The sequence below is a fragment of the Dasypus novemcinctus genome, chromosome 24 (assembly GCF_030445035.2).
Source record: "Dasypus novemcinctus isolate mDasNov1 chromosome 24, mDasNov1.1.hap2, whole genome shotgun sequence".
In the NCBI taxonomy this organism is placed as follows: Eukaryota; Metazoa; Chordata; class Mammalia; order Cingulata; family Dasypodidae; genus Dasypus; species Dasypus novemcinctus.
Genome location: NC_080696.1, coordinates 9,256,165 through 9,273,196, shown reverse-complemented (window position 1 = coordinate 9,273,196; position 17,032 = coordinate 9,256,165). Strand labels below are relative to the sequence as shown.

At 57.1% G+C, this 17,032-nt stretch overlaps 1 protein-coding gene across 1 annotated transcript in view; it reads left to right on the top strand.

Moving 5' to 3' along the window:
• Positions 1–5,988: 5,988 nt before the first annotated feature.
• The window catches only part of JAG1 (jagged canonical Notch ligand 1), a 32,482-nt gene continuing 21,438 nt past the window's right edge, over positions 5,989–17,032 (top strand). Inside the window, exons 1-3 of the mRNA XM_004461826.5 lie at positions 5,989–6,527; positions 6,967–7,272; positions 15,270–15,321. Of these exons, the coding sequence (XP_004461883.1) occupies positions 6,447–6,527; positions 6,967–7,272; positions 15,270–15,321 (439 nt within the window). The 5' untranslated portion in view covers positions 5,989–6,446. The remainder of the gene's footprint in view (positions 6,528–6,966; positions 7,273–15,269; positions 15,322–17,032) is intronic.

Here is a 17,032-nt window from a genome sequence, read left to right as displayed (position 1 = left end):
TCTGATCCTTGATTTTCTTTGGGGGTAGAGTCCTCAGTTCTCGTTCCTCTCCATTAATTTTGTAATGGCCTCACCGAGTTGGAATTTCCTACCTGGCGAGGAAAACCACCTGGTTCAACCTCCCACCCAGGGCTGGGAATCTCCCTCTTGCCCGTGCAGCTACCCAAAGGTCTAGAGCAGCCTCTGCTTAATTACCTTCCGTGGCAGGGCGCTCACTGTCTCCAAGGGAGCCTGTTACATCAAGGAGCAGCGCCTATGAAAACAAAGTCTGTCTTTCTGCTGAGTCAAGATCAACTTCCTTGTAACCTCCACCCACTGTGCCTGGTTCTGCCAATTACAGCATTTCAAGTCTGCTCCCTCTTACTCATATCAGCCATTCCAATATCTGCAGACAGTCCTATACCTTTTCCTCTCTTTTCCACGTTTGACACGTCCAAGTTCTTTAACTGCTCTGTCTTCTTACACCTTTCACCACTTTATCACCCTCTTCTACGAGTAGCCTATTTGGTCAATATTTCTCTTAAAAATGATGCCCAGAGCTGGACAGAACCTTCCAGGTGTGTTAAAGCCAGAGCATGATATGGTGGAGCTATACTTTTTCCTTGATTCTCACCCACAGTTCTAGCAAGGCAGCCTCAAACTGTAGGCTCCATTCTTCTTAATAGCCTGAGTGCACTTTTAGAGCATGTTACATTTGTGGTCTATTAAAATCTCCAGCTCCTTTTCACATGAATGACTGACAAACTATCCGGCAGTAACTGGCAGCTCTTGTTTTTCCCTTTTAAAAAATATTATCACTTCAATTAATTAACCATCTTTTGGAAATTAAACTTCCTTCTTTACAGTCATTCTGAATTTTCTATGTCTTAGTTTTATTCCAAAAAAATTTTTTTTCTTTCCTATTGCTCTGAAACCATTTCCTAATGATGCTTTGAAAATCCGCATCAGTAAACCTATGTTATGGCTGGTATCTATGGATCTGGAGATTTCTAAATAGTACTTATGCCAGCATTCTTGAGCTCTATCTAATCTGTCTTTAGCCATTCTTGAGCACTCTTTTAATGACAATAAAAACAATTTACCTTCCAAATGAAAATTTAAATAAGCATTATGATCATCTACTTTTGATGTTAATAGCTTCTAATTTAGAGAAAGCCATCAGTTAAAGAACCTATTAATTACCCTTGTAATTCACTGAGGAGCTTTAGCCCAAACACGAAATACTGTGATTCGAACCCTGTTGCTTTCATGCAGATAGCAGGTGTAATCAACTTTGATTCTCATGGTTAGGTATGTTTTGAAATTTTCTCAGATAAATGAATATATTTAGCTCTCCTTTTCTCGAGTTCCAACAACTACTTTGTTGTTTTTTTTTTCTTTTTTTTAAATCTAGAGGCAGATTTGGGTTTGCATTTGTTTGGAAAACCCAAGTGCAAGAGAGATGAATAGCTCAGAGTGAATTGTTTTGTGGTCATTTCCAAACGCTACCTGCTTCCGGAAGTGTAATTTCCAGGGCCTTTTAGTTGATGAAAAAGCCTTGGAAGAGCTCAGTCACACTTTACAATTACAGAAAATAGTTGCATTTAGATCAGTCCATTGTACAAACGGACAAATTAAAAAAAAAATGCTATTCCAGGATATCTGGTAAGTCATTCAGGTGCCATTCACAGAACAGACAGTTCCCAGCACCACAGAAAGCAGGGTCAGTGACTCATCTGTATCTTTTTGAGAATGCCAGTTTATTAGCAACTTACACGCAGGATTTTTTTTTTCAAAGAAGACTCTCAATTCTAAGAGTGCATTTTTTAAATGGGATTTTTTTTTCCAGTTCCAATAAAACAATAACATTGAGAAGGCTGGGTTTCAATTTGAGGAGTAAAATGTGTTCCTGGAGTTTGCATCTTGGGTTTTTGGTGATACCTTCTGTGATGTGGACATGCAAATCTGTGGTCTGGTAGGTTTCCACGTAAGGACTGTGAAACAGGATTGGGGCAGGGTGGGAAAAATCAGAAATAATTGAGCTCAAAGAAAACTGAAATATTACTTGAAACTAGTAATAAAATTACTGTTGATAATGCAAGAAATTCATAGTTCCGTTTTCCAAAGAAAATGAATTGGGATCTCTTGTGTGTGTAAATTGAAGCTTTGAAAAAAAAAAAAAAAAAAAAGGCCGGATCCACTAAATTTAAGCTTGAATATATAAATGTGAGGCCTGGTTCTGGTTGCTATGGGAGCTATAACCTCCTCCTGATGTTTTAACGTCTAATCTTCTGCTCATAGTTTGGTTTTGCAGTTTTCTTCCCTCATGCGAGTTTCTTGTGCTAAGGCAGGACCGAAACAGTACCCAGGGGCTCACTGTGTGCATCCGGTGCTTGGGAAGTGACGTGGGCAGGCTTTCCAGGTGGCTCAGCCAAGTAGATGGTGGAACAAGGGAAGAGCTTGTAGGGCATGTAAGCAGCCTGTGGTTCCACTGGAAAAGGACAGAAAATATCACATCCACCTTTCTGTGAAACATTTATTGTCATGGGCTTGTGCACTGGTGGTAACTTCTCCACAATGTTTAAAAAAAAAGGGTGGGGGGCGCCGTTAAAGGGTTTTTTACAGGTCCTTCTCAAGAAGTTAAACTGTTCTAAGTTACTGGAATGAAGAAAGGAATTAGGAAAGGAATGGGGGAGAGGCACTACCTTCCTTTTGTTCACGATTACCACCTAGACTGTCATCAACCATCAGAAATGCACATCCCACTCTAGAGCACTTCCCTTCAATATTTTGGCATTTTCCATCTTATTCTTGGCACCCTGCACAAAACCCAGCACACACAGGACCTACTTCAATAACTGTTTTCCCCAATATTTTCTAATGAAAAAAAATTCAAATATACAGAAATTGGTAAACTCACCACCTAGGCTCCTTCGTTCACCCTTCACTATTCTTGCTTTAGCCCATCCCTCCGTTTTCTGCATTTGAAAGTTGCAGATATGATTTCACTTCCCCCTAAATATTTCAGCACCCAGATAATGAACTCAAGTTGAATAGGTATTTAAAGTTGTTTTTCTCTTTTGGACATATAAAGAAATACACCCAGCTGAAGTATACTGCTCAATACACTTCGCCTAATGCCTACCCGCGTCAGCCAAACCTGTCGAGAGGGAACACCATTCTCCCTCTGAAGAAATCACGACCCTCCTTCCAGACTTCGTCACCTCCCTGTCTAAGCAACCACTCTTCCAAGTGTTTCTCCCCGGGGTTTTAGACTGTTCTAGAACTTCGTATACATGGATTCATACAGGATGCAGTATGTTGTGTGTGACTTTCATGCTATATTTTTTAGATCATCCACATTGTTAACAGTGGTTCTCAATAAGTACTGATCAGCTGCTTTTTACCAGTGTCATACTAACAGGGATTCCAGTTAACCAAGCATTTAAACACAGCTAATGCTGCTTGAGTGTCTCTTAGTAAGCTTTTTGGGGGTTCAGGGCTGCTGTTTGTTGATGACTCAGAACAGGTAGGGCAAGTTTTGTGGAAAAAAAAAGAAAAACGAGGCTTTCTCCTTTTAAAATTAAAGGCAAAACCTATCCAAGGAAGGTTAGGATTTGAGCCCAGGGGACAGGCCAGGCGGGAGCTAAGCTCAAGCCTGGCTGCTTTTCCTCAGGTGTGAAGGCTAAATGCAGCATTTTTCACAGGAACTTTCCTGGGCCTTCATTTACCCTTGTAGTCAAGGCCCTGAAGAGAAAACAGCAGGGCCCACGGGTGCTTTGAGTTCTTTCAGCTGTAGGTCCCCATTCTTGAGAGAGGGAGGCTCGAGCGTCCCCTCACAGCTGAGGTAAACACGACTGGCTTTTGAGGAGACTACCAGTTCACCTTCCGGAAGAGCCTGCACTGACAATTTTCAAAAAATCCCCTCTAGCCCACAACTGTTCTCTATGAGAGTGGGCCCCCAAGTTCAGGAAGGGGTGAGGGTCACCTGGCTATTTGGCACGAGAGTTTTGTGGTGTTTATTAGCCATTTCTTGGGCATTCCTGCTAGTGTTGATCAAGAAGTTGAAACCCCTCAGAAATCTGTGGTGTTTCTTACTAGTCAGAGGCCAGGTTCACCCAGGGCCTGGAAACATGCCCCGCGTCCCTGCAGTCCACCCCTACCTGGAGGCAGCTGCAAGCCCAGGTATCTTTCTGCAGTGAAGCCAGGGAGCAGGATCCTCAACTGAAGAACCAGAGTCTCCTTCCGGAGGGGGTGTGGGGACCAGGACTGAAACAGGCTGGGGCAGGGGGAGCCCAAGGAATGTGCACTTCAAGACCACACCAAGCATCGTGAATTGTGCTTTATTTCAGCACCAGCGCCTTGCTTTTCAACCATTGCTTGGCACCACAATTTAGGGAGATTTGAGGGTGGAGGCAGGGAGGGGGGGGGTGCAAAGAGGGATACTGGTTTGTATGGAAACTGGTGAGGAAAGCCTGGGTGGGATTTCAGTGGACAAGTGGATGCACCGCAATCAGGAGCACTGCGGGGAGGGGTACGGGGCTCCTTAAGAGGAACTACTGCCTGCACCAGCTGCCAAGGGGACCCATTGTAAACTTGTTCTGCTCCTGGAAGTGTCCCTCCCAACGTGCGCAGGCTTAATTCACCCCCCAGTGATCATCCCAATAGCACAAATGACCACGAAGAAGGCGCCTTTCCTCGAGCATTTCTTGGGCTGTGCAAGTGCCCAAATTCCTAAATCATCCCTGGTGGCTCTGAACGCATTTAAAGAACTGCCTCGTTTGATCCCCCAGCACGATGGGAGCTAGCACTGGAAATATGGTTCCTACTGAGCCCTCCTCCAAAGTGGGTAATAACCACAAACACCCACCCTTTTTCGCGCTCATAACTCAACCCACTGGAAACTTTTTTCTGACCCACTGCTGCCCATCATGCCTCCCAGCCGATCCCTCGGCAGTCGTGCTCTTCCACAGGACGTGTCCCATGGAAGCACCGAGAAGGTCCGCCCTTCCATGGAAGCTCATGGCTCCCTAAAGGTGTCCCCTCAACTAGCGCAAGCGGGCCCCCGGGAGAGGAGCTGGGAAAGGCTTCGCAGGTTTCCTGCGGCCCGGGTTAGGAGTAGGGGCGTCGCTGGTCGTCGCGAGGCTGGCCGAGCCTCGGTTTCCCCCGCCACCCCAGAGAGGCGGCGGCTAGACGACCCGTGGCAGGCGCTGCCTCCTGCCACCCAGCTCGCTGCTCGGAGGCCGCCTACAGGTGCCAGCCCGGCACTGCGCCCCCCGGCGAGCACGGCGGAGGGTACGCGCCCGAGCTCCCCCGCCGCGCGGCCCGCGCCCGGAGCCCGCGTGGGGCGCCCCGCCGCCGCGCCCCCGCCGCCCTGCCCTCGCGCGGTCTGGAAAGGAAGCTGGGGGCCCTCGGAGACGCCGCAGACTCGGGCTGGGGGGGGGGGCGGGGAGCGCGGCCAAGGCTTCCCCTCGCCTCTGCGGCCAGCCTGGCTCCGGGAAAGTTCTGCAGAGTTCCCAGCAGTGCCCGCCGGGTCGCCTCCGCCGGGCGAGCCGCCGCGGCCCGCGCGCCAGCCCCGACACCCCCGCCGCGCGCGTTCGGGGCGCGCGGGGAACGGGCCGTCCCCCCGGGGCGCCGGGCGCGGGCGGGAGCGGCCCCGCTCCGGCGCTCCAGCCGCCCCGCGCCGCCTGCACCCGGGACCCCGGCGGGCCGGCAGAAGCCCCGGGCGCCCACGTGGCCCCCGCGAGCCACCGGCTGCTCCCCAGCTCCTCCCCCGGCTCCCCCTCCCCGGCCGCGACCCCCCAGTCGCGTCGGGCTCGGGGGCCCCCAGCCATCTGCCCCGCCCCGCGCGTCCCTCCGCACCCAGCCCGAGCCAAGTTCCTCCCCCGCGCCCGGCCCCCCCTCCCCCCGGCACCCCCTCCCCCCGGCACCCCAGGGAGGGGAAGGGGCGAGCCCCGGGCCGGACCGCCCCTCATGAATATTAATAGACGCGCATGCGCCCTGTCCGGCGCGCTGGGTAGAGGTGGCCAGCCCGGGCTGCGGCTCCCAGACGGGCTCTCCGGGTCCCTCTCCGAGAGCCGGGTGGGAGCGCGTCATTGTGTTACCTGCGCTCGGCCCGCCAGCCGCGCTCGGGGGGGGGTACTTTGGTTTTTTTTCCTCCCTTCCCTCCCCCCCTTTCCATGCAGCCGCTCTGAAAGGGAATAAAAGGCTGCGCGTAATCATAATAATAAAAGGGGAGCGCGAGCGAGGGGGAGAAAGCCGGGAGGTGGACGAGGAGGGGGACGCCCCGCAGCCGCGATCGGAATAATAAAAGGAGGCCCCGCCGCCCGCGAAAGGGCTTTCGAGAAGTGGCGTGGCGCGCCGGTCGTGCATGCTCCAGGCGGCGGAGGGGAGCAGAGCCGGGACGCGGCGGCAGCACCAGCGCGAGCAGCAGCGGCGGCGGCGGCCCGAGTGCCCGCGGCGCGGCGATGCGGTCCCCACGGGCGCGCGGCCGGCCCGGGCGCCCCCTGAGCCTCCTGCTTGCCCTGCTCTGCGCCCTGCGAGCCAAGGTAGGAGCCCGCCGGGCCTCCCTCCCCCTCCCCTCGCGGCGCCGGGGACGCCAAGCCGGTTAAGCGCCGGGGGCTCCGGGCGTGCTCGGGGACCCTCGGGTGCCCGGCTGCCCGCCCCCGCGCGCCCGCACCTGGGTCGAGCTCGGCCGCCTTCCCCCTGGGGAGCCCCGGGCCGCCCCAGCGTGGCCGTTGAGACCGGGCAGGGGGTGCCGCGTCCGCGCCGCCCTTGCACCCCCCGGAACCAGGCGGACTTTCTCCCGCACTCGTGCCTCCCGTGCGTTGAAATCCCGCAGAGCCCTCGCACCGGTTCTGCCCAATCACGCTCGCTCGGCGCTGGGGTCCGCCGGGGCGGGCGGGCGGGGAGGGAGGCGCCCCGTCCACCCGCGGAGCCGCCACCCGGGCCGGCGCTGACCCGCCTCCCTCTCGCCGTCGCCGGCAGGTGTGCGGGGCCTCGGGGCAGTTCGAGTTGGAGATCCTGTCCATGCAGAACGTGAACGGGGAGCTGCAGAACGGCAACTGCTGCGGCGGTGGCCGCAACCCGGGGGACCGCAAGTGCGCCCGCGACGAGTGTGACACGTACTTCAAAGTCTGCCTCAAGGAGTACCAGTCCCGCGTCACGGCCGGGGGGCCCTGCAGCTTCGGCTCCGGGTCCACGCCTGTCATAGGGGGCAATACTTTCAACCTCAAGTCCGGCCGCGGCAACGACCGCAACCGCATCGTGCTGCCTTTCAGCTTCGCCTGGCCGGTGAGTGACGCGTGCGGGCCCAGGGTTGCTCTCCCGCGGGGCCGAGTTCGGCCGGCCCCTGCGGGGCCGATCTGAAGGGTCTGGACTGGCGTGGCGATGCCAACCGGGGCGGGGGGCTTAGAGCCGAGGCGCTCTGCGGGCCCTCCCCCCCACCCCGCTTGTTAGGAGCGCAAAAGTAGGGACCCCAGAGGGCGTTGCGAGTCAACGAGCGTCCCAGAGAGGTGGATTTAAACTTGGGGCTTGAAGGCCCCGCAGTAGGCGCCCGAGCCGGAGGTCGTTAGAGGTGGCCCCTTGGCCTGACCGATTAAACCTGGGGCGCCGGGGAGGGCGACGCCGCGCGGCCCAGGCCTGCGAACGCCGGCCCAATTGGCACCCTCCCCTTCCCCGCCAGCGGCCGGGAGGGCGGGTGTGTCCTTCCTGAAGCTGGGGGAGCCGCTTCCCGCTTCTCCCTGGGAGTTTTTTGGTGCGTGCGTGGGCGCGCGCTGGGCCCGGCGCTCCCGCCCCGGAGAGGCCAAGGTGGGCTGGGGGGTCCCCGGGTCCTGGCCGCGGCGGTCGGGCCGCGAGCCCCCGCCCCCTGCCGGCCCCCGCCTGGTGCAGCCCTTTGGGCCTACCCCTTACAGCGGTCCCCGGGCTCTGGAACAGCTGCGTTTGCGAACCGCCCTGGGAAGGGCCGGGCATGCGGGGGTGCGGACGGCACGCGGTCCCGCAGGCCTCCAGGGGCGTGCCGAGGGGCCGCAAGGGGGCGGCGGGCGGGAAGCGGCACCCGCGACTGCGCGGCCCCTCGCCCCCTTCTCCGCCCGCGTCCTGGGCACAGCTGGCAGGCCCCGTGGGCGACGCCGTTGCAACATCCAAAATGGGTGGAAGGAAGATGGGTGCGATTGCAGAACGGGAGGAAAGGGAAATGTTGGCGCCCTCGGCCTGGCTCCTGCTCTCCAGGAGGCGTGACTCACTGCCAGGCCCGGGGCTTGGGCTGGGGGGTGGGGGGGCGCTCGGTGCCCCAGAGGAATGTTTGCCGCCACGTGCTCTGGTGGGACGCGCTCTGCTGCCTCCTGCCGTGGATTCGGCTGTGATCCTGAGCCTCGGGAGGGGAGGGGGCAGGGCGAGCGTGCCAGGAGGGGGCGGCGAGCTTCGGGGGCTCTTGGCGCCCTGTTACGGCAGCTGGCCCTGGGAATGACCTCTGCAGTGCCAGATAAGGCCGCTATCAAAATTATGCCATTAAAGGGGAAAGGGCTTATAAAAGCCTGTGGTGTGTGGACTTCTCTGAGGTTGGAGGGGCAGCTTCTGTGGCAGGACTGAACTTTTCCGGGGCGTACTTATCTTGTTTGCTAATCCCTATTAGGGAGAATTTTTAAGCTAGAGAGGTGGCAGCTTTTGAGTCAGGCTGGGCCCGGGTTGGACTGCGCACCGCCTGCGCTCGGGGTGTGCTTTGGAGTTTAGGGGAAGGGGCTGCAGGGAGTTCCGCCCGCCCGGCTCAGCCGAGCCCCTTGCTTTTCACAAGACCATAAAAGGAGTCTTATTAGTGATGTGGACAAGCAGCAGGCCTGGCCGAGGCCCATTGTGGAGGGTAGGGTCAGGGGCGGGCCTGGATGAAAACTGGGAGCTTTGCTTCCTTGGCTTGCTCCGGGAAAGTGACCGAGAAGGTGTGTCTGTCTGCTTTTGACACTTGGCAGGGACGGAACGGAAGCAGCGTGCAGGGGCAGCGGAAACGTTGCATCTGCTGGTGCCCTTCTGTGGTTCCAGGCCCCAGCCACCGGCCATGAAATGGACTGTCAGCTTTTCTAGGATGGGGGAACTACGGGGGAGGCACTGAGTGTGGCTCTTCTGAACTTGGGTCAAATGCGTGTATCGCTCATCAACAAGTCTCTTCCCTGCTTCTCCAAAAAGGTCTCCTTTCTCTTCTTGTGTTTTCCTAAAGCTTCCCAGGAGAAACTGGAGTTTAGGTGTATTGCTTTAGTTTATTTTCCTGAGCATGGGTAGAACACCACCACAGTACGTGACTTCGGGGTGAATGTATACTTCAGTGACAGCAGCACTGAGTAGACAGTACAGCTTCATTCCATGTGTCAGCGATAGATGACCAAGTTTGTCTTTTAAAAAGTGATGACTTTGAATAGGCAACAAGTACCAAACTTGGTACCCGCGCTCAAGAGATGACCAAAGGGGGCTCTGGGGTGAAAAAATCCCTGAGCCCCCTTGGACTGCAGCCACCTGAAGCCCAGGGGGCAAATCACCCTCTGCCCGTGGCCTCCCAGATTGGCCCCCCAGCGGGAGGGTTTGTGGTCCAGGTCGGGAGATGAGCTTCGGAGCCAGAGCCACCGTGTCTCATGTGGAGCTCTGACTCTGGTCTAGCTGCTCCATGCCCTGGAGGATGAGGCCAGGCCACGCTCCGGTGTCCCGTGAAGCTCCGTAGAGGTGGGCTGCCCGCCGGGTCCCCCCTTGGCGCCCGCCGCCCCAGCCCCGTGGCGGTTGGCTTCCCATCACCATTCCAGCGCTGCTCCGGGGGCCTGGCCAGAGGCGGCCAGGCTGATCCTGGACCTTAGATGGGGATCAAGTGGAAGGACACTGTCGTGAGGGGTAATTGGACTCCACGGGAAGTGCCTGGGGAATAACCGTTTATAAATCACCTCCCCAAACCAGTGCTCCATCTCAGTGGTGCCTGCTTATTAAAAACGCACTAGTGTAATTACCGCCACCCAGCCCCAGCGCCTTTAGGAAGCTCGGCTGGCTGTGCCGACACGCTGCCCGCCCTGCGAGGGATGCGCACAAGGGAAGCCTTGGCGGAAGGGATAGAGATGGCTGGTCTCTGGCCTTTTTGGTAGTCTGGACCCTGTTAAAATGTTTGCTGATATCAACTTAATTTTTGAAGGAAAATGCAATGAAATGCGACTCTTACATACCAGAGATGGACCGGGTTTGACCCCCGCCCCTTCTCACCTAAGTGCTGGATGAGCCAGCGGGCAGGGGCTTGGCTAAATCGGTGGCCATGATGTTCATCAGAACGAGTGTGTCCTTGACAGGTCCTTGCCTTTCGGCGTCTGCTGTCTTTCCCTGACCCTGAGCCTCCATCAGTGCGTGGTGGACACTGGGAGGGCAGAGGGCCGGGTCCTCCCTTGAGCTGGCAGTTTTCTGCAGCCGTTGGCATGTGTGCAAGCAGCAGTGCATGTGCCCAGGACAAGAGAGTGTCTGTGGCTCGAGAAAACCCCCTTTGCCCTAAGAAACCTACCCAGAGCCAAGCAGTGAATGACTCCTGCCTTGCACAGCTGGCCTTGGGGGAGCCTGGCGCTGTGTTTGTCTGGAAAGGGCTGCACCGGTGTCCACGGGATGGCTCTTCCCAGAAGAGAACCCCTGTTCGAGGTGCTTGCTTTCCGCTCTGTTCTTCTCTTGCAGGTATAACCTCCTGTGTTTTCTTCCTTCTTGTTGTCTTGTTTCTTAGCAACTCCTTCAAGCCTCCAGTACTGACATGCGTTTGCAACCCACCCCCTCCACTCCCATAATTCTAATGGACTCCCAGCGTTTTTAGGAAGCTGAGAAGACCTTGCGGGGGGCGGGGGGGGGCAGTTGGGATAGTTGGGTGGGTAAGGAGGAGAGGCGGCAGCTGGTGACAGTGACTTGCAGGAACTCCCAGGAAAGCAGCAGCCTGAGGGCTGCCTGAAGTTTTAAACTCATGAGGTCTTAAGGGACCTTCAGGACAGAAAGCATGTGGTAGGTTTAGCACGGAGAAAAAGGTTCACGGAAACACAGAACCGAGGCGACAAGGAGCCTTCGTGCTCCAGGTGCGAATCGGGAATGCAGAGGCCTGGGCTGGATTCAGAGACTGCCACTGCCATTCTGCAGAACTCAGTTCCGGTATGGGGCTTTCGAGTTTAGTTATAATACAAGAATGCATAAGCTGTCGATGTGCAAACAGTGAGCATACTGGTCCACAGAGGCAAACAAATATTCCAGAAAGTCCCCGTTGGTAAACTTCTAGAGGTGTGTCCCTCCCTCGCTCCCCTACCAACACACACATACACACACACACACACACACACACACACGCACACGTTAGGTCTTGAGTTTGGAGCTGCTGCCAGAGGTGGCACTTGGCTCTAGCTTTTAAGAAAACAAAAGTGCAAACAAACTGATGCCCACCCCAAATCCAGGAAGATGCATCAGGGCGCGTGGGAGGTGATGATGCCTGGCTTTTTCTGAAGTGGTGCTGAGGGCTCTGGGTTCAGAAGCGGCCAGCCTTGTTTTGGCACCGCGGCCGTGTCGTGGCCCCCTCGCTGGCTCCCCATCCCTGCGTGGACCACAGCTGCCGTGTGGCCTCTGCTTTTGTGGCGGGGATGACAGTCCTCCCAAGTGCCGTGTGCACACAGGGAGGAAGTTTCCCCCTGTGGCTCCCGGTGGCAAAAAGTGGCGTGCTTGTAGTCAACCATTCAGAGTCCCCTTCCAGCTCAGCCCAGTTTTTATGCGCTTTGGTAAATCAGTAGAAAGGCCTCTTGTTTGGGCTTGCTCTGTGTGAACCGTCCGCTGTGCTTGGCCGGCTCCTTGGTATTCTATTAACTCGCCACCCTTTTGTAACTGGCGCATTTAATTATCAGGGGGATGCTTTTCAAGCAGGTAAGGGTAATGATGGGAATGGGGTGGGGGCAGCTCATGGGGGCCTCAAATTTGGATTTGAGCTTTGGGGCCGCTGGGCTGCTCTTTGAGGTAGGCTTTCATGAGAAAATCGCCCTTTGTAACCAGATCGGACTCTATTGAAATGTCACCAATGCAGACTGAAGCGCTTTCTGCAGCTAAGGTCGTCTTAGCTGGGGAGTTCGTTCTCCTGGCCTTACCTTGCCCAGACCCTCCGAAACGCGGCTCTGGTGTGCTTGCGGGTGGCTACGTGCCCGCGTGTGAAATCGGAGTTTTTTTTTTTTTTTTTTTAAACGTTTTGTGGCTGGAAACACATTCTGCTCTGGCCACCCAGACACAGGCAGGACAATAGTGTGGCTGGACTGCCTGAAAGGAGGATTAGCAAAGAATGGGGCCTCTCCAAAAATAATGCTAATACGGGACAAGCAACAGGAAGCAGCAGTTGAGTCAGCAGAGCGGGGGCCCCGGACACACGCGGCGCCAACTGAGGGCGCCCAGGGGCGGCGGGCACGCGGGCCTTCCCAGGAGGCGCCCCTGCAAGGCCTGTCCCCACGCGGGCGCGGCCGGGGCTCTCTGGGTGCTGGGCGCGGGCGGCCGCTTGGCTGGCGGGGTGCTTGGTGTCCCTCCGCTTGGCAGGAGGGGAGGCGGCTGCCACGGTTGCCAGGAAAAGGAAGCGCCCAGCTGCCAACACAATTACCTTTGTTTCTCACATCCCCTCTTCTTAATGTGGCAATTAAGCGCCTACCCCTCCGCCTGGTGCCAGGGTAACCACCGTCAAGTGGAACGGGGCACAGCCCGGGTGCCGGTGGGGTACCAGCTGCCTCGGGGGTGCCCCTGCTGGCTGCGGAGAAGGGGACCCAGCGGCGGCGTGGCCGGGGTGCCGGGGCAGGGTGGGGGGCAGCCTTGGCTCCGCACACCCGGCCCCGAGGCCCTGCCAGCCAGCCCGCCCCTGCTCTGCGCCCGGCTGCGGTACCCACCACCCCCGGGCTCTGGCCGTGGGTTTGGCTTTTGTAGTTTACACCCAGCAGGGCAGCTGGGCATCGGCTGGGGTTTGGCTTCGGGGACGAACTTGCCAAGCCCAAAGCCTCGCCCGTCGTCCTTTCCCGAGCTTTCTCGAGCCCTCAGGACGGGCCCGCGCGGGCAGGGGCTGCACGGGGCGACTCGGTCCCAGCGGCCTGCGGCGCGCTCCGAGGTGTGCGTGACCTGGGACTTCGGCCCCTGGACAGGGATGTACAGAGGTCAGGCGTGGGCCTGGGAAAAATTAGAGTTCCCTAGCAACCGGGACTCGTTGCTGAATTATCTCGATTGTTGATCTCGGGTGTGGGGACGGGGGTGGGAGGGGTAGAGAATCCTTTTCTCCCAGGACTCGGCTAATCCTGCCCCAGGAGGCGTGTCCCAGAACCATCATTCATTCTCTGAGCCACGGGGGAGAGGCGACACGGGGGCTTTGCGGCTGCCCCCTGCCCGCCCCCAGCTCTACCCCTGAAACAGTGTGACAACAGCCGAACCGGCCCGTGCCCCTTCCCTGCAGTGGGGTGGTGGTGGCAGCAGCTTCCCAGGTCTCCCGGGCTGGCGGGGGCCGGGGAGACAGCTGGGGCATCCAAGTTCTTGTGCAAGGCCCATGGCTGCCCTCCTCCTCGGCCTTCCACCGCAGGGAATGCCAGCCTTCCCGGCCGGGTTCGTGGGTATTAGGTGCTCAGTGCTTGTGCAAGTCTGTCAAAAGGCTCACTATCGATGTATTTAATCGGAGGATTAATTACAACAATATTGTTGAAGCGAGGGACGTGGGACCCGGTGTTGCCAGCCAACGACGGGCTTAATTATATACAATCGGCCCCACATCTGGCCTCGTTTGGACTTGGCTCTTGCCTCAGATCAGTGGAGAAATATTATTTCTTACTGCTCTTGGGGAAGAGTCCTGTAATTTGCAGGAAGTCCTAGGAAACTGAAAGAGGCTGTAAGTAAGGTGTCACTTTCACTAATAAAATATTAACGACGATAACAGTGGCTTTAGACCGGTGGCCCTACCAGCAGCGGGCAGGGCATGTGCCCCGGCTTGCCCGGTTTTGCTTGCTCTTCTGAGCATTTTCCACAGTTATCAGTGAACGAAATGGAATCCTCGTCCTGCCCGAGCATGAGACATATTTGGGCTGAATTCCAAGGCAGGGTCTATTGCAAGATATTTTTATATTTGGAGTCGACCTGCTGTGTCACAGCACAGCCGGCTTGCTCCGAGTTATGAATGAAGTTCCTTTCACTTGTGTATTTATTTAGCCTTCCCCTGTAGGTGCCTTCTCTTCTCTTGGTGGCAGTGTCTTTCTGGTGGTACGTTTCCCATGCATTCCTGTCTGACAATGGCAAAGCAAGGATGCATAACAGAGATCCAAGTCCTTTTCTCTGCTGTCCCCTCTCCCCAGTATATATATATTTCTCAGGTGGTCAAGATAGCAGAAGGTTTATTTAAACCCTGTCTCTTCTGGGGCTGACCTCGTTCTGAATTACCATGAAGATTTGAGTAAAGTCTGGAATTTGTTAATGGCTTGGATTTTTTTTCTTTTTCCTTTCTGGTTGTTGGGGGGGGGGGGGCGGAATGGAATTCTGCTGTAAAGCTGGAAGATAAAAGGTGCCTTCGATAGAGTGGTTGGGAAGGGCCCAGATCCAGGGCATCTGTGTAGTCATGGATTTGTGTAGATCTCATTGACAGATACGGTCATCAATAAGTACCACCCGTGGGTGTGCAGGTATCCCCCCCCCTTTGTCCTCCCCCTCCTCTTCCACATCGGCTGCCTCTTTGTTTCGCAGCCCTTTGCACCTACCCCCTCCTGCTTCCTAGGGTCACCTGATACTTGTGGGAGCTGGGATGGTCTCACACAGACAGGGCTTTCAAAGGGGTTTTGGAGAGGAAAAGGGGGCCTCCCTGGGGACAGCCCCACCAGGGGCCAAAATGTAACCTTAGCAGTGCCCGGCCCTCCTCGGGACGGGGATCCCCCTGCCCCCCTCCCCGCTCCCGTACAGAATACCTAGCCAGCTTAGAAGCCATTATTTGTGTTAGACTCTGGAAAGTTCTGGAAAACTATATGCTTAGTGCCCACGTATAGGGAGGTGGCATTTCCTGATGAAGCCTGGGAGCTGCCCGAATGATGCCATTTGGGGGGGGGGGCGTGCCAGGGGAAAGGGGTCACTTAGCCTGGGGAGGGCGCTTTAGAGGTGAGGGAGCTGGTCTGGTTTCAAACCCACCTCGCGTCGATGGCAGGCAGGACTTTGGGGTTGGCGCTGTGCGTTCGCGTGGGCGGTCCGGGGGGGGCCTGGAAAGCGTGGGTGTGAAGGGGGAACCCCCCGTTTTGGAGGTGCTAACCTGTGGCTTCTCTGTCTCGCAGAGGTCCTACACTTTGCTCGTGGAGGCGTGGGACTCCAGTAACGACACTGTCCGTAAGTATCGCGACAGTGGTGGTCTGTCCCCCGGGCGCGCGTGGAACTGCGTGACTGCTGCACCTGTCGAAGACTCCCGGGGCCCCGGGAACTTCTCCCGGCCCCTCTGCCGGCCCCGCTCCCCCAGGGCAGGCCTCCTGGGGGCTTCTTTCTTAACGTCCCCCCAGAAGCGTAGCTGGGAATATTAAGTGGCCAGGACAGCGCTCCTGCTCGCTGGGGGTCTGCGGGGCCTAGATTAGCTCCAGGATAGGGATCTTAATGGTTTTTACAACTTTAAAACCTTGTAGGCTGCTAAAGGATCAAAGTAGTGACTTTTTAAAAGTCCTTTTAAACTTTGAGTGTTTAATCTCTCATCAGAGATAAAGCCCATATAGCTCTGGGCTCTAAAGACGGACCTTAAATTTCACTTGGGGGGTGGGGGGCGCCCGCAGGCCCTCCTGGGGTTCCCACACGGCGCTCCACAGACCTGCCATTGAAGCGGAATTCCAAAGCTCGGCCATTGCCCGCCTCGTCCCTTTCTGAAAGGTGGCTCCATTTTCAGGGCAGGTTGCTTTTCAGAACCACCCGGGGAGTCAGTTTTGGTGGGCACGCAGGGAGAGCGCGGATTGGAATGGCAGCCCCTGGCTTATAACTTGTAGTTTAAACATACGTCCTTTCCCCCATGAGCTGCACCGGCCAGCGCGCTCTTCTCAGGACAGGCCTGGGGTATTGTCCTTGGAAAACCTGGTTCAAGGTGAAACTCCTGGGCGTGGCGTGAGGGGGGCTGGCCCAGCACCTCTCTTTGTCCCTCATCTTCCGTGTACCCTGCCCTTCCTTTCTCCTCCACCTTGCTGACTCTTTCTTTGCCGTTTTACCATTGCTGACCCTGTTTCCCGCTTTCGCCGCTTGCCCTCTGATGTGAGTCTAGCGTGGCCAGTGCCCTGAGTGGGCACAGAGAGGACCTGCCACAGGCCACGTGGACGTCCGGGCTCACGGCCGGCTGCTTGGCCCCTGTACCCCAAGCCACCGGGCCCCTCCTCTTGCTTTGGTGCCTTAAGTCCAGGTCCTTTGGGGTCATCTGCATCTGGCTGTGCCCGGGACGGGACTCGTGAGGGCCCAGGGGCCACCCTGCCGTCCCCCGAGGGCACCCTGCCCCGCTGTGTGTGTGGTCGTGGCGATGCCGGCCAGCTCCCAGGTGCCTGTTGGTGTCCCCTTCCCCCTCCTCTGCCACAGACGTTGGGCCAGTGTGAGCCTCATGTCACCACGCCCTGCGTGCACAGTAACCAAGCGTCGGGCAGGGGAGGGTGCAGGCTCTGCAAGCCCTCGCGGCTTCCCCCCCCCCGCGGACTGCTAAGGCCACCCGTCACCCGCCCACCTGGCAGAGGGGACCTGGCTGAGCCTGTCTCCATCGCTCCGTGTGGCGCCCGTCGGGAAAGTGCTGGGGACCCCTTGCCCCCGTGCGGCATTTCCTGGGCCTTCCGCAGGTGCAGATGGCCCGTCACTGGGCGGGGACAGGGAGGAGGTGCCTTCGGGCCCCCCGAAAGGACTTGCCCACCATGTGGGACTGAACCAGGTGACAAGGGACGGCGGTTTGAGCCACGTGCCCGTTCCAGCCTCTTGTGGTACTTCCGAGGCATGGTGGACTCCCATCCCAGGGCTGAGTATGGGGCCTCCCTGCCCCCAGAGCAGCCCTGCCGCGGGCCCTTGCTGAAGACGGGCCCTGGCACTCCGG